At 36.4% G+C, this 24,597-nt stretch overlaps 5 protein-coding genes across 5 annotated transcripts; all 5 read left to right on the forward strand.

Moving 5' to 3' along the window:
• The first annotated feature begins 111 nt into the window (after positions 1-111).
• Positions 112-1,286, forward strand: BX664DRAFT_343475 (uncharacterized protein). Its single transcript, XM_051547314.1, has 6 exons — positions 112-149; positions 206-272; positions 347-725; positions 799-987; positions 1,059-1,118; positions 1,175-1,286. The coding sequence occupies exons 1-6, from the start codon at positions 118-120 to the stop codon at positions 1,222-1,224; spliced, it is 777 nt and encodes a 258-aa protein (XP_051396025.1). The 5' UTR covers positions 112-117; the 3' UTR covers positions 1,225-1,286.
• Positions 1,287-1,708: 422 nt separating this feature from the next.
• Positions 1,709-3,631, forward strand: BX664DRAFT_303983 (alcohol acetyltransferase). Its single transcript, XM_051542504.1, has 2 exons — positions 1,709-2,213; positions 2,318-3,631. The coding sequence occupies exons 1-2, from the start codon at positions 1,741-1,743 to the stop codon at positions 3,315-3,317; spliced, it is 1,473 nt and encodes a 490-aa protein (XP_051396026.1). The 5' UTR covers positions 1,709-1,740; the 3' UTR covers positions 3,318-3,631.
• Positions 3,632-4,113: 482 nt separating this feature from the next.
• On the forward strand, positions 4,114-6,639 carry BX664DRAFT_362568 (TRAPP trafficking subunit Trs65-domain-containing protein; the record flags this gene model as incomplete). Its single annotated transcript, XM_051548323.1, has 6 exons — positions 4,114-4,294; positions 4,370-4,738; positions 4,846-5,010; positions 5,089-5,417; positions 5,507-6,332; positions 6,410-6,639. Exons 1-6 carry the CDS (start codon positions 4,144-4,146, stop codon positions 6,637-6,639), a joined length of 2,070 nt encoding a protein of 689 aa, XP_051396027.1. The 5' UTR covers positions 4,114-4,143.
• Positions 6,640-6,960: 321 nt separating this feature from the next.
• Positions 6,961-15,834, forward strand: BX664DRAFT_270392 (P-loop containing nucleoside triphosphate hydrolase protein; the record flags this gene model as incomplete). The annotated part of the gene is made up of 7 exons (XM_051541093.1): positions 6,961-7,400; positions 7,496-7,574; positions 7,651-7,952; positions 8,054-8,391; positions 8,474-15,081; positions 15,150-15,401; positions 15,493-15,834. 7 exons carry the CDS (start codon positions 6,961-6,963, stop codon positions 15,832-15,834), a joined length of 8,361 nt encoding a protein of 2,786 aa, XP_051396028.1.
• A 568-nt stretch (positions 15,835-16,402) lies between these two features.
• BX664DRAFT_270456 (uncharacterized protein) lies at positions 16,403-24,210 on the forward strand (the record flags this gene model as incomplete). Its single annotated transcript, XM_051541096.1, has 5 exons — positions 16,403-16,526; positions 16,596-16,726; positions 16,797-16,867; positions 16,957-17,101; positions 17,179-24,210. Coding segments are annotated over 5 exons (7,503 nt in total), but the record flags the coding sequence as incomplete, so codon positions are not given.
• Between the last annotated feature and the right edge of the window lie 387 nt (positions 24,211-24,597).

Consider the following 24,597-nt stretch of genomic DNA (forward strand, 5'->3'; position numbering starts at 1 on the left):
AGGCTACAGTGACTAATCACACTAATGCGGAATTTCAAAAACTGTATCCACTCATATATAAATTTCCCATTGCAATTGATCATCTTTTTCCTCCTTCCTTTCTTAATAAAAATTAATATGGGTAGACTTCAAGGAAAAACTGTTTTTATGTAAATGAAGATTTTTGAATAATGTAACTATAACTCACTTATTTATTTATTGATAGCACTGGATCCTCTGCAGGTATTGGAGAAGCTTGTGCTCGAGAATTCGCAAAAGAAGGTTCCAATCTTGTAAGTAATAACAAAATACGTGCCTTTCCTTTTTTTTTTTTTTGAAGGATATGTAACTAATGATATTAACGTAGGTATTAGCAGCACGTCGTGTTGATCGGTTAGAAAAATTGAAACAAGAACTTTTAGAACAACACAAAGATATCAATATTCACACAGTGGCTATGGATGTTCGCGACAAAAAGCAAATTGATGAGGCAGTCAAGAACTTACCAGAAAGTGTTCGTGATATTGATGTACTTGTCAACAATGCTGGTATGGTACATGGTGTGGATCCTTTAGTAGAAGTCAAGGAAGAAGATCTTGATATCATGTTTGCCACCAATGTCAAGGGTTTAGTATTCCTAACTCAAGCTATTGTGCCTCGTATGAAAGAACGTCAAACTGGTCACGTTATCAATTTGGGATCTGTTGCTGGAAAGGAAGCTTATGCTGGTGGAAGTATTTATTGTGGTAAGTTAAAAAGTAACATCTCTTTGTTTTTTTTTTTTTAATAAACTTTTTTTTTTTTTTTTTTATGATACAGCAACTAAACATGCGGTGGATGCTATTACCAAGGCTCTTATGATTGAATTGGTCGATACCCCTATTCGTGTTAGCCAAATCTGTCCAGGTCTTGTTAATACAGAATTCAGCACTGTTCGTTTCCGTGGTGATAAGGCAAAGGCTGATGAAGTATACAAAGGACTTCAACCTTTAGTTGCTCAAGATATCGGTAAGAATAAAAATAATAACAATTATGATTATAATATCGAGTAGTTAATTCTAAACTTTTGATATTATTAGCTGAAATTGTCGTTTTTACTGCTGGTCGTCCATCCCACGTCAATATTGCTGATTTACTTGGTAAGCAAATACAGAATGGATGACAATATATGATTGACTTTTTTTTTTAATTGTAGTGTTCCCTACCTGTCAAGCGGCATCCAAGATTGTTAGTAGAAATGTTTAGATTCAGTTTGATATTTCTTTTATTTATTCATTTATCAAATAAACAACATTATTGTACTTGTATTTTGATGAAAAAGAGATGGATTTGATCTATGATACAATTTTTGAATCTTATCACGTGTATGTGTGTTACTACCGATTCCCACCATTTTATTCTCATTGTGGTTCACGAAAAGGTATCATATATATGATATATGATTCTGTCAAATCATCTGCATTCAAATAAAATATTTCATTACATATATTCTTTTGGCAATTGAAGTGAGAAGGTATCCATCTATTCTTTGTTGTTTTATCACGATATCATTGGTACTTTATTATTCACTTTTTATGGGAAATTTTGCTGCGCTCAGACTGACCCTGAATCATCGTGCCACCATCAGCTTCTTGATATTATCCACCATAAAAGAAAAAAAAAAATGCAGCTCCTTTTTTTTTTTTTTTTTTTTTTTTTTTTTTTTTTTTTTTTTTCTTTCTCTCTCTCACTTTTGTTAGTTAGGTTCTGTTTCTATTTCCAATGACCAACTATATTACTCAGAGGCCATTGGGCATGTTCGAAAAGAATCAAATTGCTAAACAGCTTACAAAAGGATATGCATCAGTCACTTTGACAGCTTCTTTACATCACCCGCCTCGCTCAAATGGCGACATTCCCACGGTTTTTTACAAGAAGTATCTATACCCAGCATTGGCAACTATGATACAAAAGCATCCTATGCTTCGACTGACTGTTCATGATACTGATAAGTCTTCAGCTCATTTTGTCCAACTACTCAAACTTGCTTACGATGATCTTGTCTTGGTAACTGATCATGATCAATTCTGGATTCCCAACATTCAAGAAACTATCATCACTGAAGAATGTCAACATGAATTTGACTTATTTGGATTGTGTCCTCTTTGGCGTTTACGAGTCTCATGTCACCCTGATAAGTTGGATCAATGTAGTATTACACTTTCTGTTCAGCATGTTATTGCTGATGGTCTTAGGTAACCTCATTATTCAGATAATAATAATAATAATCCTTTATTCTTTATTCATTTTTTTTTTTTATTTTTTTGTTTTTTATTTTTTTATTTTTCTTCCTCTTTAGTACAACTGTTCTTTGGCAAGAATTATTACATAACTTGAACAACATTGATAGTAACTCACACAATCATATAGTAGATTCTCTCTATTTTGACACCAGCAGTGTTTGTCAGGTACCTCTTGCTATTGAAGATCGTAATGGACCCAAGGATATCAACGTGTCTCCAAGTGATCCAGTACCTACTGATGGATGGCAAGGTGATTATGCTGCTCCTCCCAATGAAAAACTGGATACTGTGATGCATCTTATGCAAGTGGATGTTCAAACCTGGACTAGTTTATTGAAGAAAGCCAAGATGTATGAAGTGTCTTTGCATGCTGTTCTCTATTCAGCCTATTTATTATCTTGGATGTCGGAATACCCTGATCAAGCCGTCAAAACTGTTACAGCCATTAATTGTCGTACTTATTGTCAGCCTCCTATCCCTCATGATGAACTTGGTATCTTTTTTGGTCGATTTGAATATGGATGGCCTTTGGAAAAACTAAATGCTCTTACTGAAGATACGACGGATGATGAAACTCCTTTGGATGGAAACAAACATTTATTTATGAATGATAATATTGATACCGGTATCTTCTCGACAACAACGTTTTGGAAATTGGCCAAGATATATCATGATGTGGTACAAGAAAACAAGCTATTGACATGCCAAAGGTCATTATTGATGGGTGATTCATTACCAAACTATCCCGAGGATTATTGTAACGTATGGTATAATGCAAGAAAAATGTTTGAAAAAGGTCGATCAGGTGGACTCAATATTTCTGATCTTGGGAAATTCAACTACTCGACTGGAGCGAAAGCAACATGGACTTTAGATCACCTATGGTTCTCACAATCCGCTCATTTTTATGCAACCATCTTGGCTGTCAATGCTATCACTGTTAATGGAAGTATGCATGCAACTATTACTTGGCAACGTGGGTCTGTGCAAGAAGAAAAGGCGCTTCGTTTTATTGAATTGTTCCATGCTCGTTTGAAAAAGGAATCATTAGTTTAGATATGTAGTATTTTGTATTAGATTAGATTTTTTTTTTTATTTGATTTGATTTAATAGAATTTTTTTTTGATAGATTATCTTTTTTTTCAGATTTATCTGTGTAATCGTTTTACTGTTATCATCATCTATTGTTGATTGATAAAATTAGTGTTATAATGATGATTGATGGTTTGCTATCGTGTCTCCTCTGCAGCATCCGCCTTTTTGAAACCGTTCATCTACAAGATAAGCATCCTTGAAAATCGCCCTCTTCTTAATAATTTAATCATGGTTATATTATTATGCTCTTAATAAAAACTATACATGATCTCTTACAAGTAGCCTTTTATTTTATTTTATGAGATATGAATTCTATATACTATTTTATGAAATAATGATTGGATGATTGATTTGATTTAATAGAATAATCATCATTATTATTTGATGGATTCAATGTGATTGGAGGAAAAAAAACGATATAAAAGACACTTTTTCCTTGTTGGTATCTTCTTCTTTCCGGTCGCCTGGTCACACGCAATAGAATATTGATTCTTGTTTCCGTATTTTCCTCTCTTGGTCTTCTTGTGCCTCTGGTTGTTAGTCCTTGCGTCTCTCTGTCCTTCTTGCTTCTTGGATTCTTTTTTTTTTTTTTTTTTTTTTCTTTTTGGTAAGTGCACATATACAAATAATATTTAGTTGACCACAAACACTAATCATTTCTCCATTTCTTCTTTTCAAATACCGAAATGGAGGGCAAAAATACACAGATGCCAATATAAGATTTTTAAAATAATTTTGTTCCTTCTTTGCTTTTCTTCCTCCATTTGTTGAACACTATATATTGTTGATGACTTCTCTATCTACAGTATCGTCTGAATTGTTTTTCAACGAGACAAAGTACCAGATACTTACTCCCAATATCCAATATTCTCAATCAGAATCACCCACTTTCAACGATATTCTTTCGGCAGCTGATCAACGAACGTTTGCATTTTATGGTAACAGACAAACAAAAATAAAACAAAAAACAAAAGGAGTACTTATTTTGGTTTATTTGATGATGTTATTGACAGATGAACAGCTTCGTATATACTTGTATGCATCTATTCCTCAGCAAGTGACAGGAACTGGGGAAGAAATCATGGAAGCTGTACGACTTTTTTATAACCAATTGGACATTCATATTGAAGCTTCTGTTATTGACAGCACCACTACAATACCAACAACACAACCAACAAAACATCAACGTACTATATCCAAACAGACATCTACTCAATCTAGTGCTCCATCTTCTCCTCAACTAAACAAACGCGATCCTGTACGAGGCGGTTCAGAATCTCTTCCATTCTTCTCTCATACATACAACAGCAAAGATCCAGAACCAATGATATTTCAACATAATCAAGCTCATTGTTGTCTTTTCCCAGTGGATATTCCAATTGGTAAGGATAGAAAAAAGAAAACAAGATTCTTTATATACTTATAAATATGATTTTCTTTTTCTTTCTTTTTTTTTTTTTTTCTTTTTTTTTTTTTTTTATCCATATAGCTTATATCAAGACTAGAGGAGGTCATCCTATCTTATCTACCACCATTAATATTGCCTATAGATCTCTACCAACTAAATTATCTGCTAATGAAGAGCAATCGGATGATGCTGAATATGATGTTGATTTGTTTGATACCGTGGATCTTTTGAGTGGACTTGGTGAAGGTAAATATGGAAAAGAATGGAATGATTCATTAAAAAGGCTAACTCCATTTTTATATATTTTTTTTTATTTTTTTTTAGATCCTACCTTTGTTACTCCTAATGGACGACCTTCACAACATTTTATCATGGAGAATAGATTAAGACAACCGAATGGACCTGATGGAATGATACAACCTCAACAAGCAGCATCACATCTTTTAACTTTACGATCTCAAATAAAAGAAACTATCCCGTTACGGCCTGGTCTTATGGTGAAGATGCGAACAACAAATGTCTCTGTGATGGATAAAACGGTGATGATGTCTGTAGAATTAGAGAATCCTGTAGATACTGGTTGTCAATTTACTGTGTCCAAAGTTGAAGTTCAAGTATCCAATGCTGTGGTGGCTCAAGCTTTTACAAAAGAGGTAAGGATAGAAAACAAAGGAAAAACAAAGGAAAAAAGAAAGCAGTAAATTTTTTACTAAATTTGGACACCTATAATCGTTTGATATAGGTTCAAGTACCCTTCCATTTGAATACATCGGATCAAATGGTACTTTTATATAATGTGACATTATTGGAAGATGGATCAACCAAAGCACCAGCGCCATCACAGCGAATATTTTCAAGTCGTCGTCCATTACCTCCTCCATCATCTACACCCAATTCACCTGCATTGCATGATGAACGAATTCAACCCCAACGTGTTACGATTCATGTCTACGGCACTCCTATTGTAGATGGTATTCCTGCTCAAATCTTACGATCTAAATGGAATACAATACTGGATGTCAGCAATACCCGACAAAAGCAAGACTTGCCTGATCCTCGATTCAATTCACTTCTCTCATCATCTCCCTCTTATCTCACTCGATCACAGACATCGGTTGCAACAAGTTTATCAGTATCTCCTGGAGCACGATCAGTTGGAAGTCTATCTAGTCAACCCCATTCAAGTTTGGAAGGTGTATTTGGAAATATGTCACGTCCTGTGGTGAATTATCCACTTCAACAACAAAAAGGTTATCATAGTCCTATTTCAACACCATATCAACAACGTGATACTACCAACAATGGAGCTAGTGCTCGACGTGCTCCTGAACTGGAAGTGGCGGATGGGATTGTGATCAGCTTTACTGCTCCTGAAGTGGTACATGTTGGCAAAGTATTCTCTTTACATATCTTTATTGTCAATAGATCTAAACACACAAGACGATTCCAAGTGATGATACCAAATCGCAAGCGACAAGTAGCACCTGATGTATTGATGGGAACAAAAACAGCTTTACCTCTTTTACCAATGGAACAAACGCCTATCGATCCTTTTATAGATGAAAATGGTAAGATAAAAAAAGAAAAAAAAATACCAACTTTTTCCTTTTCTGAACGTTGGATCTCCTTTCTTTCTTTTTAATAGAATTCCTTAGACAGTATTTTGAAAACGAAACTCACGAAGCTGATATGATTAGTTTGGAAAATAATGTACGACTCTGCCCATTGGGACCTTCAACATCACAAACGGTGGATATTCGATTTATTGCGGTCAAGGAAAAACTTCATACTATTGACCTTGTACAATTGGTGGATCAAGATACTGGTTTTGTAACCAATCTTCGTCATGTCCTAGAAGTCTTTGTAGAAAAATGATAGTTTATATATATATATATATGTATTTGTTATTAGTTATAGTATATGAAGAATAAAAAAACTATTGTATTTATTATTTTTACTGTGTGCATTTTACATACTGGAAGATCGATTCTCGATCTGTCCTACCGCCTATGCTTTGTTGTTTTTTTTAAAAGTCAGAGAGAGTTGTCACAGTCAAAAACTTTTCCCTTTTTTTTTTTTTTTTTTTTTTTTTTTTTTTTTTTTTTCTTTTCTTTTCTTTTCTTTTTTAAATTCTTTTTCCTTTTGCACCAAAGATCTTGTTTTGACATCTCGATCATGGAGGATCAAGATGTTGTTATGAAGGAGTCCAGTACTTTGATCAGTGAAACAAATATATATGATCCTCTCGACTTTGATCTTCACCATGCCATACAACAACTTTATTCTACTTGCCTGTCAAAAGATCAACACGATCACAAAATCCATTCGGCACTTGTTACCTCTATAGACTTTACCATATTCCAAACATTCCTTAATGATCCTCAAACTGTATCTAAAAGTCAAGTATTAGATACTGTTTCACAATGTATGCTTTATCGTCCCTGGACTTCCTTGGTTATTCAATGGTTTCGACCTATTGCTATTGATCTGATAGCAAGACTGGTGACTCCTGGATTCTTGGACTTTATCAAAATGGATCATGTTTCTACATCAAACTCAAGCATTACTGTATATAAATTAGAATTGGTGGCCAAAACCTTTGCTTCAGTACTTTCAATCGTACCTCAAGTCAAAAGGTAAACATACTCTTATATTATATATATATATATATTTAACCATTGACTTATCCTTTTTTTTTTTTTTTTAATATATATTTAAATATTATATATAGCTTGGTTGTATCATATTTTTCGCATTCTCCCTCATTATTTGAACGATTGAATCAACAACGACTAGACTTCTCAACTCAAGTAAGGCCCATTAATTTTTTATACAGTTGATACAAATAGAAAAAAAAAAAAAAAACTAATTCCTTTGTCATGATAGATCTCTTCTTCCTCCAATGTCACACAACTTCAAGACTTACTATTTACTGCATACAAATTTCTGAACTTTTCAACAACTACATTTGCTTCCATTTGGAATTGGGGTTCCCTTGTACAATTATTGGATTATCCTCATGATACTATCCGTTATCTTGCTTCATTATGTTTATCAAAAGTATATGGACTCAGTGATATTCAAACTAAAGGTCTATTGGACGCTGCTGTGGGTTATTGCATCGATGAAAAAGAAGAACCTATTATGGCTATATTGGATGATACTCGGATAGATTTACGCATGCTTAGGTAAATACATAGAAATCAATAGTATGAAGCATGAATGATAATCTGATTTCGGTTTTTTTTTTTTTTTTTTTTTTTTTTTTTTTTTTTTTTAATACTAACAGTCTTTGGGAAGAACAAAATCAAGCCAATGCTCAAATCTCACTTATCAACAACCATTTCCAATCTACAACAACATCAACATCATCTAAATTGACGTCGAATGATCTATGTTCTTTTACTACTAATCTTTGTGGTGTCCTTATGGTCAATCATAATCAACATAATACAGTTTCCTCTAACAAACAACCTCAATTGATTCTTACCGACACAACTGCTCGAAATCTTCATGCGATTGGATTAGCTCTTTCCGTGGGTGCTCCTACTTTATTAGAAGGTGTTACTGGTGCTGGAAAAACAACCCTTGTGGAAGAACTTGCAATCAGAACTGGTCGTGGTGATCGTAAGTCTCACTTTTATTATTATGATTACTGTAAATTATTAATCATATATATTTGTCTAACCAAAATTTTATATCTATGTAGAACTTGTCAAAATTCATTTAGGTGATCAAACTGATCCCAAAGTGCTTCTTGGAACATATGTATCAACATCTACTCCTGGTTCATTTCGATGGCAAGCTGGTGTTCTTACTACTGCTGTACAAGAAGGTCGATGGGTACTGATTGAAGATATTGATCTCGCTCCTGCTGAAGTTATTTCTGTTCTACTACCATTGTTGGAAACTCGTCATTTGTTCATTCCTTCTCGTGGTGAAGAAATCAAGGCAAAAGAAGGTTTTCATTTGTTTGGTACTCGATCTTTGATTCCTTCGCGATCTGGTAAAAGTTTCAGCTCTCGTGGTGGTGATTTAGTGACCGGTGCAAACCTTTGGACTCGTGTACATGTAGATGCTTTATCTCATAAGGAACTGGAACTAGTCGTACAACAAAAATTCAATAATATTGGGGACTTCTCTCGTCATGTCATGGAACTTTTTGAAACTGTGGTAAATCTTTATCAAGATCCCAATTTTACTTCTCTATCATCATCATCTGCTGGTCGGTTTATTTCAACACGGGATCTAATGAAATGGTGCTACCGTATCGACACTCTACTTGGCTCTCGACTTGGACATAGTGAACAAGCGGATCGTGATATTGGAATGGATGAATCAATCCGACAAGATTTATTTAGTGAAGCTATTGATTGTTTCTGCGGTATGATCTCTGATTATGCTACATGGGTGGTTGTTCTTGAAAGGATGGGTCAACCTCTTCAAATCTCACAAGCAATGGTACGCCATTATGTGGATCAATACAAACCTGCCTTTGATATCTCTGGCTCCAATGTACGAGTGGGTCGTGTCAACTTGTCCTCTATCGCAGCTACTGGTCGTCAGAAACAAAAGCAATCTATGGTTAAACGTGAAAAGAAACGTCCTTTTGCTACTACTGGTCATGCCTTACGTTTATTGGAAAAGATTGCCGTTTCTGTTCATTTGACTGAACCTGTTCTTTTGGTGGGTGAAACTGGTACAGGGAAAACGACTGTGGTGCAACATTTGGCAGATATGATGAATCAAAACTTGATTGTGGTCAATTTATCTCAACAATCGGATAGTTCGGATTTATTGGGTGGATTCAAACCTGTTGATGGAAAAGTCTTGGCCATCCCTCTACGTGAAGAATTCGAAAAATTATTTGAAAAGACATTTTCAGTCAAGAAGAACGCAAAGTTTTTGGAAGTTGCTCGCAAGTCCTTTGTACATCAAAAATGGAACAACTTTGTCGCTTTATTGAAACAAGCAATCAAGATGTCTGAACAAAAATTCCAAGCTGAAGATGAACAAAAAACAAATTCTACAGATGGCAATGTTAGTAAACGTGTCTCTTCTCCTCAACTACGAAGCTTATGGAAAGCATTTGGAAGACAAGTGGAAGCATTTGAAGTACAACAAGTTCAATCACAGAACAAGTTTGTATTCAATTTTATGGAAGGTTCTTTGGTTAAAGCTGTACGACAAGGGGATTGGATTCTTATGGATGAAATCAATTTGGCTACAACAGAAACTTTGGAATGTTTATCTGGTCTTTTGGAAGATGCTGAAGGATCGCTGTTATTGACTGAAAAAGGTGATGTGGAACCAATCAAACGTCATCCAAATTTCCGTTTATTCGCTTGTATGAATCCTGCTACTGATGTTGGTAAACGTGATCTTCCTCCTGGCTTGCGCAATCGCTTTACAGAGTTCTACGTCCATTCTCCTGATTCTCGATATGAAGATTTGCTTCAAATTGTTCGCCAATATATCTTACCTGTGGCTACTGGTGATGAACGTGCTTGTGAAGATGTGGCTCAATTCTATATGGAAGCTAAAAAACTTTCTCAACAACATAAACTTGTTGATGGTGCTAATCAACGTCCTCACTTTAGTATCCGTACTCTGGCTCGTGCTTTGACTTATGTGGTTCAAATCTTTCCAACTTATGGTTTACGTCGATCTCTGTACGAAGGTTTTTCCATGACATTTTTGACACAACTCAATAAAGAAAGTGAATCTTTGATGCAGAAATTGATCTTTAGTACTATACTCGGCAACATTCCCAATACAACTCATTTGATCACTCAGATTCCTCGACAACCTTCACCCAATTTTATTCAATTCGGTTACTTTTGGTTGGAAAAAGGCCAATATGATCCTATCGATGATCCTCATTATATCATGACACCATCTGTTGAAACCAAACTGTATAATCTAGCTCGTGTTATCATGTCTCGCAAATTCCCTGTGTTGATCCAAGGTCCTACCTCTGCTGGTAAAACAAGTATGATTGAATATTTGGCAAAGAAGACGGGTCATCGCTTTGTACGTATCAACAATCATGAACATACTGATTTACAAGAATATCTGGGTACCTATGTCTCAAATACCGAAGGAAAATTAGTCTTCCAAGAAGGTGTACTTGTAGAAGCTTTACGTAATGGTTATTGGATTGTTTTGGATGAATTGAATTTGGCCCCATCCGATGTATTAGAAGCTCTGAATCGATTATTAGATGATAATCGTGAATTACTCATTCCAGAAACGCAAGAAATTGTCAAGCCTCATCCTCATTTTATGCTTTTCGCAACTCAAAATCCTGCTGGTCTTTATGGTGGTCGTAAGGCGTTATCTCGTGCTTTTAGAAATCGATTCTTGGAACTCCACTTTGATGATATTCCTGAAGAAGAACTAGAAACCATTCTCTCCCAAAGGTGTCAAATTGCTCCTAGTTATTGCAAGCGATTAGTTCAAGTGTATCGTTCATTGATGGAACGTCGACAAAGTACTCGTATCTTTGAACAACGACATGGATTCATTACTTTACGTGACCTTTTCCGTTGGGCTGGTCGAGATCCTGAAGGTTATCAAGAATTGGCTGAACATGGCTACATGCTACTTGCTGAACGATGTCGTCGGGATGAAGAAAAAGCAGTTGTCAAGGAAGTGCTGGAAAACGTGATGAAAGTGACTCTGAATGAAAACGATATTTACGATACATCACGATTGGAAGAATTCGCTATCTATGATAAAATGCTTCAACATCAAGCCACTGAAGCTGGACAAGATACAAAATTAGTATGGACCAAAGCAATGAAACGACTCTTTACTTTGGTGGCACGCTGTTTGAAATACAATGAACCTGTGTTATTGGTGGGTGATACCGGCTGTGGAAAAACAACAGTATGTCAAATGCTCGCGGAAACGTATGGACGGGAATTACAGATTGTCAATTGTCATCAAAATACGGAAACTGGAGATTTACTTGGTGGACAACGGCCTGTTCGACAAAAGGAATCCGACAACAACATGGATGAATCAACTGGAAAAGATGATCAACAACCGAAACCACTTTTTGAATGGCATGATGGTCCATTAGTACAATCGATGCGTGATGGTCATCTATTTTTACTAGACGAAATCTCATTGGCTGATGATTCTGTATTGGAACGTTTAAATTCTGTATTGGAACCTAGTCGTCTATTGGTACTTGCTGAAAAAGGTGGGAAACATGTAGAAGAAATCATTGGTGCCAAAGATTTCAAATTCCTTGCTACTATGAATCCTGGTGGTGACTATGGCAAGAAAGAACTTTCTCCTGCACTTCGTAATCGATTTACTGAAATTTGGGTACCTTCTGTGACAGATCGTGAAGATTTATTGAATATCATAGGTCAGCAAATCGGTCATGAAAGTTTGAAAGACTACGCTCCAAAGATGCTCGATTTTGTTGTTTGGTATATGGCAGCTCTTGGTCAATCACGTACTGTAGTGTCCCTTCGAGATATTTTAGCCTGGGTGAAATTCATGAATACTGGTGTGGAAAATGGTTTGGATCCTCAATTATGTTATGCTCATGGTGCTTGTATTGTGTTATTGGATGGTCTCGGTTCTCACGGTTCATCAGGTTCATTTTTAGCTGGCAATGCACTGAAGGAATTCCGATTGAAATGTCTTCGTCAATTGGTAGGTGATCATCATGCTTCTGAACAAGATGTTTTAGGTTTACATACATCAGATGATACCAAAGTGTGTGTTACCCAAGATCAGTTCGCTATTGGACCTTTCCATATTCCTCGTGGCAAGTTAGACAAGACTGATATCAAGTTTACATTATTGGCACCAACAACCGGTGATAATGCAATGCGAGTGATTCGATCAATGCAATTGAAGAAACCAATTCTTTTGGAAGGAAGTCCTGGTGTGGGTAAAACTAGTTTGATATCAGCTTTAGCAGCAGCATCTGGACATCACCTTGTACGTATCAATTTATCTGAACAAACTGATCTGATGGACTTGTTTGGTTCTGATCTACCTGTGGAAGGAGGCAATAGTGGTGAATTTGCTTGGCGTGATGCTCCATTTTTACAAGCAATGAAGGCTGGTGATTGGGTACTTTTAGATGAACTCAATCTGGCTTCTCAATCTGTTTTAGAAGGTCTCAATTCTTGTTTGGATCATCGTGGTGCGGTATATATTCCTGAACTTGATCGTGAATTCTTTTGTGCTCATGGATTCCGTGTATTTGGTGCTCAAAATCCATTACAACAAGGTGGTGGTCGAAAAGGTTTACCCAAGTCATTTGTGAATCGATTTACACAAGTTTATGTAGAACAACTTACTGCTGATGATTTGTTGTTTATTTGTATTCATCTTTTCCCAGAATTTGAACAAGATATTTTACAACGCATGATTACTTTCAACTCAGCAATGTATCACGAAACAATGGTCAAATGTAGTTTTGGAAGAAAAGGTAGTCCTTGGGAATTCAATCTTCGCGATGTATTTCGATGGTTGGAACTGATGCAAGCGAACAATGTGAAGGATCCTATGGAATTCTTGAATACAATTTATATGCAACGTATGCGGACTCATGAAGATCGGCTCAAGGTAGTGGAACTGTATGAATCTGTTTTTGAATGCAAGTATCTTCGTCCTCCACATCCTCATTACAGTATTTCTCCAGAACATTTTGTGGTTGGCCATTCTTCATTATCGAGAACTCAAGGAAACGATGATACTCTGGATACCTTTGAACATCAAGATCATATATTACAATCATTTTTATCTCCTTTGGAAGCATTGATTAAATGTGTGGAATCAAGTTGGATGGCTATCGTTACTGGTCCTTCAGCATCTGGCAAAACATCTTTAGTCCGACTCCTCAGCAAAATGACGGGAAATCGACTACAAGAATTTGCAATGAATAACAGTGTGGATACAATGGAATTACTTGGAGGTTTCGAACAAGTGGATCTTAATCGTCATCGTCAAGTCATCATCGATACTTTACGTTGCCTTACAAATCGTGGAACAAAATACCTTTTGGATCATTTAGCAACGGTATCCAAGGAAGTATCAAGTGATCAAGAACAACAACGACTTTTGATATTACAACAAATACGACAATTAAGTGACGCTTGGTTTGCTTTGGAAAAACAACAACAATTACGACTTGTCTCCGACAATCATACAAAGGACCATTTAGATTATAGCCTGGTATCAGCAGTTTTGAATTGTATCAACTCTACAGCCCATATTGATAGTGAAGCATCATCATCCATCGCATCAGTAGTAGATTCAGTGAAACGATTACAAGAATTGGAAAAGAATTCTGTAGCTGGCAAGTTTGAATGGATTGATGGTCTTCTCATCGATGCTTTAGAACATGGACATTGGTTATTGATCGATAATGCCAATCTATGTAATCCTTCGGTGCTTGATCGTTTGAATCCTCTATTTGAAAACAATGGTGTTTTGATGGTCAATGAACGTGGTTTAGTCGATGGTACAGTCAAGGTGATCACTCCACATCCCAACTTTAGAATGTTTATGACAGTGGATCCTCAAAATGGTGAACTCTCACGTGCTATGCGAAATCGAGGTATTGAAATCTCACTGGTGGATTCTCATTGGAACAATAATAAACAAGATGTTATCAAACTTACTAATAGTATCGGTTTACGTGGTCCTCAACTCCCACTCATTCTCAACGATTTGCAAGAGGAAGCTGCTATCAAACGAAAACATTTTGGCAAGAACAAGAATGTGCGTGATTATATCCTATTGGCAACTTATATCAATGAACGTCTTCAACGTGGTCAAAATTTGAAGAACGCTGTCAAGGAATCATTTTCTCAAGTGTTCGTCGATATCAAGGATGTACCTGAAGCATTATCCACTTTTATGACTATGGATGATGACTCTGATATTCTTCAGATGATGCTTTCTCCTGCAAACTGTCCTCTATTGATTGGTGGTAACTTGTGTCGTCAGGATTCTAGATTGGCGATGGTAGCTCTACAAGGTGCGTACTTGTTAGCTCTCCTACAAGGATATGGACAATCAACATCAGAAATAATAGATGCCGAAGTAATGAAAGAACAACAACTGCAACGTATTGATGTGGCTTCCGACTTTTACTTGGAATCTATGTCTTTGGATGATTATGGCCTTCGACTCGGATGGTTGGCATTTGTGTCTCAGCAATATTCGATCAGCACTCCTCATGTTTTAGAACGACTTGGTTATCTTATGAAGAATCTTCGAAATCATCCTCTTTTCACTAAACAAGCTACCGTATCAGACAAGGTATGTTGTACATATTTAGTAAAAAAAAAAAAAAAAAAAAAAAAACCAAACCAAAAAGGTTATTTATTCTTCTTCTATTTCTATAGAATGCCATCAAATTATTTATTCGACTCTGCAAACAAAAATATGCCATGATGATAATCCAGAATACCTCTCATAAACTTAAGGTGGCAAGCTTGACAGTAATTCAACAATCATACTCTCTTCAAGAAGGTCGACTCAGTGAATCACAACTACTACATCCTGTCGTAGCAGAATTGTATCCTTTCTTTGCCCATGTGAACAATACCTTATTACAATGGATTGATCAAGGAATCAATTCAATCATTTCAATTGAGGTATAGTGTATGCTTAGTGAATGTATTTGTGATGGAATTTTAATTGATCTTTCTTTTTTTTTTTTTTTCTCTTGACGTATGACTGATATAGCAATATGATTCGATCAACAACATTCTGGATCTTTATGATTATGCTTGGGAATTGACACAATCGAACAATTTGCCTTTGGATAATTTATTGATCATTCTACGTGCTATCAAAGCATTGATGATGGTGGATATTCACGATGAATCTCTCTTTGCTAGTTCCTGTGCTGGTATTGATCGAATTATGTCCTCTTTTGATTTCGAAACCTCTCTCTCAATGAAAGAATTATGGGGACACTTTGGACCTGCTACCCTTTCATCGGAAACATTACATCTTTTGGAACTGGAACTACTTGGTATCAACTCAAAATTGAATCCTTATCAAGCTAACAATGGTAATTATTGATACGAATGAACCGAACAAAAAAAAAAAAAAAAAAAAAGAAAAAGAAAAACTAATACAGTTTCTTTTTTTATTTTTATTTTTTATTATTCTATTGCACAGATCGAGGATTGACAGCAAAACATCCTATATTGACAACGAAGACTGAACTCAAAGAAACACTCATTGAAGGCATTGCTACCCTTTATGCTCTTGACCAGAGAAATGACAAGGATTCTCGAAAGCTTACAAAGTCCTTACAACAATTACCAGAGGTAAAACAAATAATAGACAAAAAGATGGATGTTATATTGATTATACTTTTTTTTTGTAATTATTTTTATTATAAATGCGATTAGTTTATTAGCTCCCAACTTATATTGGATGAATCTACAGAGATTGATGGTAATACATGTTGGAATACTGCTTTACTACCTTTATACGATTACAGTAGTTTGGTGAAAGAAATGGAACTTTTGTCAAAATTATATCTTACCCTATGTAGCCTTGATGATTTGGTAATTTGAAAGAAAAAAGCTCAGAAAAATGATCAAAAAAGAATGACAATGTTTATTTTTCATCAATATCATAGGAAAATCCTGCAAGTCTTATTGAACAGTTGAAGAATTTCAGAACATTTACTTTGAACAAAACTTCTCGACCTCCTCTTGATATGGTGCCTTACCAACGTTTGCTTTGGTTATTGGACTCCGACTGTAAGACCTTTTAAAAATGTTGAAAAATTTATGTGATTTTCTAATTTTTTTTTCTTTCTTTCTTTCTAGACACTCAAAAAATTCATGTTATTCTTCCTGGATTGATTCAAGATGCTATTCATCAATGGCAGCAACGATTATGGCGATCAAGCATTGGACAATCAACATTATATCAATTAACTTCTTCGACAAAGGAAAAGGTATGTTAACGCAATAGTTATATATGCATAACTAACGAGAATATAACTGATTGTATTTATTATTATGTAGAACTTGACAATCTCGGATGGATCTCTTAGTTTATTTGAAAGTGTTGAATCTTTGGCCTGTCTCAATATCCTGTAAGTAGAAAAAAAAATGTAAAAGGAAAGAAAGTCGCAACTGACCATTCTTTTTTTTTTTTATTGTTCTGATTCTTCCTTTATAATAGTTGTTCCATTGATCAAATTGCGACTGATATGTTGGATAGCTCATTGACCCAGTTGAAAGATTTGAAAACATTTTTGTCTTCTCATGTGAACAAGACGGATCGAAAGTCTTTGGAAATCATTATGTTGGTGACCATGTCATACCAAGTAAGTTGAAATTATATTTGTTTGAGAATGATACTTGATGTGTGCTTACATTTCTATTTTTTTTTTTTTTGATCTAGTTATTCACAGCATCTTCAGCACTTGTACCTACTCAATTGAAAGATGATATGTCGACTTATCTAGAAACAATTTTATCGTATGCCAACAATCTGTCTGAAAGAGATATCTATACAAAGTCTTCCATCTCAAATTCTGATTATGATCTAGTGTTCAAATCCTTGGAACATATGATTCAACAACTAAAAGAATACAACTTCAATAGCATTTATATATCAGGAATCAAATCTCTCTTGGATACCATTCGACACCATCAAATGAATACAGATGCTATGTTCTTCCATTCTGCTGGTAAAACACGTACTCTTCTTGGCCTTTCCTTTATTGCTTGTTATATACCTGATTATCCTGCTGATCCTACTTCGGAACCTCGACTTCATGTGAATTTGTTGACAAGAAAGAAACAACAACATACAAATGTTATTGATACTCGCCGTAACATCGAAACTATCTTGACTGGAAATGATACCAATTCAACAATCCAAGTTGAACAATCCAAGCTCCAAATCATCGATGATCAACTGTCAAAATCGATCACTACGTTTTCTTTACGACCTAATCAATCTCAACTGGATGATATATTCGTGGATTTACGATATTTGCAAAGTAGCATGTTGGAAAAGAACGTCGAATCTCTTGTACACGATTTGGGACATGTGTCTTCTGATAATGAAACAACAATTCAACGGGAACAATTACTTCAAGGCAATGCTCTTCAATTTATTGATCGTATTCAAGCGAAATATCCTTTGTACCGTGATATTTTACAACCTCTTCTTGTAGCAGTGGATGACATCAAGTATGGTTTGCGCCTTATGTCCTCTCTTCAACGCCGCAATCCTATGGATTCTTTCCTGGCTCAAGTCATTCAACTTCTTATTCGACAACCTGATGTGTCACACCATCCTCAAGATCTTGACTGGCATACTTTAGCAACTCCAGGAAAATTAGATGCTGTGAAGGCTGTTATATTTGAACGTGCTCCAATCAGTAGAAAATGGGCTTTCTATCTTCGACTATTGATCGTGGTTCTTCAACATCTCACTATCGGTATTTACAACGCTGGTTATATTCAAGCTACTGATTTGGATTCTCTAAATGTGGTGTTCTCCGAAATTGTACTTATCTGGAAGGCGGCTCAAGAATATAAACGTCAGAAGGATGCGGAAAAGGAACAACTTTACAAGACACGTGCCAAGAAATATGAATCAGCAACGGATGAAGAAAGAGATGAAATGGATATGAAGAAGGTATTTGCTGACTTTAACGACGACTTTGCTGACCTTACTATCGACGATGATGTCAACAAAACCAAATCCACTATTCCTGCCGATGTAGAAGAAGAATCAGTACTTGATGCCAAAGATATTCAAAAAATTGGACGATTACATCGAACCTTATTTGAAGACTTCAAGTACAATGGTATTTCTCGACATGGTACTCAAAATTGGAACCGGGAAACTCTAGAATCATATGCTATTGCTGGACAATTGTCTAATCTCGCCACTTCTGCTTTTGGAAATACTACTGATCGAGTTTGTCATGCTGGTCATTTACGTGTTACTGATATTGCTATTCGACGATTGGAATCCAATGATTCATTCTCTGTATCAAGCGATGATATTTACGACTTTTATACATGTGAAAATATTGGAGAAGCAAAATTAGTGGAACCTGTTATCCGTCGTTTCAAGACTAGGGTGAATACTATCTTATCTGATTGGCCAGAACATGCTATTCTTCAACAATTGATAACCATCTGTGATCGTATTCTTGGATTTTCAATCACTTCGCCTGTAGCCAAGTTTCTGACTGGTGTTGAACTATTATTACAAAAATCAGAAGATTGGGAAGCCTATGCTGCGAAACATGTATCTATCAAGACAGAACGTGATGAACTGATTGCTATGATTGTGCGATGGCGACAACTGGAATTGAATTGTTGGCCCAAACTCCTTGCTGTTCAAGAACAAACTTGTCAAGATTCCGTTTTCGATTGGTGGTTCCATTTATACGATGCTGTCAACAACTCTGACTTCACAGGTGATGATCAAACCCAAGTTGAGAAAAATACCAAGGATTTGTTAGCAGCATTAGATCAATTTATGCAAAGCTCATCACTGGTTGAATTTGGACCTCGACTGAAAATGGTGGATTCTTTCTATCGACAAACTCTACTTCAAGCTCGTGTTGCCTCGACAGATGATGAACGCAAAAACTATGTCAAAATTTCGACTATTCTTCGAAACTCGTATTTGTACTACACTCAATTCCAAGATCATGCTCAAGTGATGTTGAAACAACTGCGAAAACCTATTGAAAAAGATCTCAAGGATTATGTCAAGATTGCCACATGGAAGGATGTGAACATCTATGCTTTGAAACAAAGTGCCTACAAGACCCATCGACAACTTCACAAGTGCATCCGAAAGTATCGCGACATTCTCAACAATTCGATGCTGACGGTTATTGCCAACTACAATGAAGAGCGTGCTATGTTCCAATACGGTGATGAAAAGCGTTATAATGACATCAATCAAGGATTTATGGATCAATTGGCTCAACCTCGACTTTGGATTGTTTCGACAACGGTACGCGATATCACCAGCAATTTTGAATATGAAAATGATGCTCCTCAGGTCAAGCGACATTTGATGAATCTCAACAATACTTTATCAAGAATGCAAGATATTTGTCGTGAATCTATTTTGAAACCTAAAGATGGTGCTATTTTACCTTTGGAATCATTCATGACTGAAATCATTGGACAAATCAAGAATTTCCAAAAAGAAACACCTTCTGTGATGACAGATGAAAACAAGTCTATGGTGAAGCATCAAAAACTTCTCAAGAAGAAAGCTATGGTCGACTTTTTGAAGGAACTCAAGCGATTAGGTCTCAAATGGCGTACATCGGGAACATTGATACAACAAAATGCTGACACTTCTATCTTGTTCATTGAAGCTGTGGCTGCTCTGGATGATATGATTATGGATGGTACTGATTTGAAACTGACTCGACAATCGACAAACTTTTATGGATTATCTCCAGATATGATTGGACTCTGGTCAAAGGCAAATGATTACTATTTCCGATCCATTGCTCGTTTGACTCATCTTCGATCTATTGGTACTACTCAAGTTAGTAAAGATTTATCCATGTTGGAAGTTGAAAGAAGCATGGCAGCTACCGAACATATGTTCTCTCTAGTGACCAAGGAACGATCCATCATGTCTCGATTTGAAAGCAAGTTACAAGTACTACAAGGTGTCTCTGTTCAGTTGGCTTCTCTTTTCGAACATCATTCTTCATCGATTGCGGACAAGTCTCTATTATCCACTGATTCTACTCTTGGTGGACGTTTGACGACTCACAAATTCTATGTTGATCAAATCACTTCTATGCTTCAACAAGCTATGACTACCATGAAACTTCAAGACACATCTGTCAAGGACCGCACAGCTATCGATCAAGTTCATGGATTATGGAATGGTATGATCAAGATGCAACATGGAACAGATCATATCTTTGGTCATCGTTATCTTTATCCTCAAGCGTTATCTGGTGTGGTATTACTTTCTGAAGACATTGCTGTTCAATTGGAAGAAGATATCTCTGGATTATCGTCCGTATCAACATCATTATTGGAAATTGTGCAAGATCAACATCAATTCTGCCATATATTGTATCCTATCATTACTCAAATCGAGCAATACTTGGACGAGCAACCTGAACAACGACAATTACGACAGCCTCTTGTGGATGGCAGTGATGATGAAAATACCATGTTGTCTTTACGGGAAAAGGCGTATGCTCTTGTGGATGCTATTCTTGTGACAGTTCAGGATTTGAAGAAGGCAAAGGATTCAACAACTGACAACAATGCAACCAAAAAGAACGACGACGATGTTGATGATGAAATGCAAGATATGGATGACATGACAGATGGTTACATCAAAATGAAACACAATCAACAATTCACACTTACCAATGCTCTCCATTTGGAAGTTCTGACAAAGCGTTGTATCAGTTTGTTATTGACTGCCCAAAGACTCTGTTTGCATGAACGTGACTCACTCAATTCGGTTGGCTTATTAGAAATCAAGGATCGTTTACAACAGGTTTATCCATTCTTACAGCAATACATGTTATTGACTCAACATACTCTTGGTGAAATTCTGGCACATCACAAATCTTTGGCGAAAATGACTTATTGTCTCATCAACTCGTTTACAATCATTCTCAGTAAAGGTTTTTGTATGCCTGAAGGTGCATCGGATGAAGAAGGTGAAGCTGATGGTACTGCTACTGGTACTGGTATGGGCGAAGGTGAAGGCAACAAGGATGTCAGTGAAGAAATCGAAGACGAAGAACAGGTGTTGGGAACTCAGAATGAAGAACAATCCAAGGATGACAACAAGCCTGAAACCAAGGAAGAAAAGAACGGTCTGGAAATGGAAAATGACTTTGAAGGACAACTGGAAGACATGGAACCTGATGAAGATCAAGATAGTTCTGATTCTGACTCTGATTCTGACAAGGAAGATCCTGATGAACAGATTGGTGACGTTGATGATATGGATCCTGATGCCGTGGATGACAAGATGTGGGGCGAAGAACCTGAAGAAAGTCTCAAAGAAAGTGACAAGACGGTGGATCAAGGACAAAATCAACAAGATCAAAAGGAATCTGATATTGTTGCTCAAGAGGAAGATGACAACCAACCTAAACAGCAGAACCAAGGTGACAAGGCGGATGATAAATCTGACCAAAAGGATGAATCAATTGACCAACCTGAAGACAATGATGATCAGCACGAGGAAGGTGATGATGTAGAGGACAACGAAGGTACTGGTGAAGACGAAGATGAAGCAACTGAAAATCAAGCTGGTGAAAAAATGAATGCCGATGTACCTGAAGCAGAGACCTTGGATCTCCCTGATGACTTGGACATGGATGGCGGTGATGATAACAATGAAGATGAAACCATGGAAGAAGGTCAAGATGAAGGTTTTGAAGATAGCATGGATATCGATGAATCTGCTACCAATGCTGAAACAGAACAAGATGAAGGTGATGCATTCGAAGACGCTTTGGACAATCAACCTCAAGAAGCCGTTGAAGAGGACGCAATGAACCCTGAGAACGATGATGACCAAAATATGGATGACGCTACTGCCCAAGTGAAGGATGAAGAAGGTGAAGAACCAGAAGAAGAAGAAGAAGAAATAAAAGATGAACAAGGACAGGATGCAGACAACAATGGCGACATGGAACAACAAGATCAACAACAACAAGGTGCCACCATTGAAGAAGAGGATGATACTGAAACCAAGGGTCAAAATCGTGAACAACCCAATAGTGAAGCTATTGCTGACAATCAATTTGGTGTCCAAGGTGAAGCTGGAAAAACTAGTGCAAGTTCTCATGGTCAAAAAGAAGGTGAAGATGAAAATGATGGTGACAACAATGAAGATGATACTCAAGCCGATATGGAGCAGCAAAAGTCTGGTGTAGCCGAACGTGGATCCAATCAAGCCAAGGACGATGAACAACATGCGGATGAAAAGGATGACAAAAAGGACAGCACCAAGACAAATCCTCAACGAAGTTTAGGTGATGCTCTGGAAAGCTGGCGTCGACGATTAGGTGATTTGACAGATGGCAATGACGAGGAAGAAGAAGAAGAAGAAGTCAAGAAGGATGAAACTCAAGAAACCGATGCCCAAGTGAAAGAAGACAATGCATTTGAATATGTTCGAAACGATGAAGATGCTCACGATATGCAAACTATGGGTAATGCTTCTGCTGATCAAATGCAAGACTTGAAACTCGGTGCTATGGATGAAGAAATGGAAGAAGCGGATGAAGGTCAACAGGCTGGTGAAGAAATGGATCAAGATGAACCTATGAACTCTGACATCAATACCATGCCTTTACCGAAGGAAAGTTTGGATCATCAAAATCAAGACAGTTCAGATCAACATGATGGTGTCATTCTCAGCAAGCAATTACCAAACAATGGATCATCTATTGATGGTGATGAAGAACAAATACATGGATTGACAGTCGATGAATCTGTGATTGCTCGTGACCCATTGGATCAACAAGATATTGAACGAATGCGTGAAGAATTGGAAAACAAGGTATCTGAATGGCGTGAAGAAGGTCGCGATATTCAACAAGCCCGTGATCTTTGGCAAGGATACGAAAATTTGACACATGATTTGGCAATGGGACTTTGTGAACAACTTCGATTGATTTTGGAACCTACTTTAGCCACGAAATTGAAAGGTGATTACCGTACTGGCAAACGACTCAATATGAAGAAAATTATTCCCTATATTGCAAGTCAATTCAAGAAGGACAAGATCTGGCTTCGACGTACCAAACCAAGCAAACGTCAATATCAAGTGATGATTTCTGTGGATGATTCTAAATCGATGTCTGAATCTCACTCTGTACAACTTGCTTATGAAACTCTTTCATTGATCTCCAAGGCAATGTCTCAACTGGAAGTAGGTGATCTCTGCATTACATCTTTTGGTGAACGTATTCGACTCTTACATCCATTTGATCAACCATTCACTGCCGAATCTGGTGCTTCTGTATTACAACAATTCACATTTGCTCAACAAAAGACCTATGTCAAGAACCTGGTGGAAAGCTCATTGTCTCTCTTTGAAAATGCTCAAGGTGGTGCTTCTCACAATGCTGAATTATGGCAACTTCAATTGATTATTTCGGATGGTATATGTGAAGATCATGAAGCATTGAAGGCTCTAGTACGACGTGCAATGGACGAACATGTGATGATCATCTTTATCGTGGTGGACAACAAACCTGAAAGTGATTCTATCTTGAATATGACCAATGTGAAATATGCAACTGTCAATGGCAAATTATCTTTACAAATGACTCCTTACCTTGAAACTTTCCCTTTCCAATACTTTATGGTGTTACGTGATATCAACAGTTTACCCGAAGCTTTATCTGATGCTCTCCGTCAATATTTCAGTTTTGTTGCCGCTTGATTAGTATTAGTATAGTGTAGTTTTATTTTTTATTTTTTATTTTTTTTATTTTTTATTTTTGTTTTGTTTTTTATCATATATGTATTATTATTATTATTACCATTAGAAATGTTTATTTGAAATAAATCGTGAAGTTTTTTTTTTTTATTATGGTTTTGTTATAATGGATGACTAAGCTGGGATCGTGTCTGGAGGGAAATTTGATATGTCAAACTATAATCTATCAAATGTGGATGCACTTGGTTCCTCATATGGTAATCACAAGATCAACATTGGCAACAAAAGGCCACGATAAGAAAAATACGATAGAAGTCCTTTTTTTATTTATTTATTATAGAGAAATCATCATGTGTATATGTAACTAGATATAAAAAAAAATGAGTTATA

The sequence above is a fragment of the Halteromyces radiatus genome (genome assembly GCF_025201355.1).
Source record: "Halteromyces radiatus strain CBS 162.75 chromosome Unknown BX664scaffold_11, whole genome shotgun sequence".
NCBI lineage: Eukaryota > Fungi > Mucoromycota > Mucoromycetes > Mucorales > Cunninghamellaceae > Halteromyces > Halteromyces radiatus.

What these genes read in the sequence shown, in the direction of transcription:
- BX664DRAFT_343475 (XM_051547314.1), top strand. Translation starts at nt 118, where the DNA reads ATGGGTAGACTTCAAGGAAAAACTGTTTTTAT. An exon ending in TGGTGGAAGTATTTATTGTG is followed by an intron (nt 726 to 798) that starts GTAAGTTAAAAA and finishes TTTATGATACAG; the next exon opens with CAACTAAACATGCGGTGGAT. An exon ending in CAATATTGCTGATTTACTTG is followed by an intron (nt 1,119 to 1,174) that starts GTAAGCAAATAC and finishes TTTTAATTGTAG; the next exon opens with TGTTCCCTACCTGTCAAGCG.
- BX664DRAFT_303983 (XM_051542504.1), top strand. Translation starts at nt 1,741, where the DNA reads ATGACCAACTATATTACTCAGAGGCCATTGGGCATGTTCGAAAAGAAT. An exon ending in GTTATTGCTGATGGTCTTAG is followed by an intron (nt 2,214 to 2,317) that starts GTAACCTCATTA and finishes CTTCCTCTTTAG; the next exon opens with TACAACTGTTCTTTGGCAAG.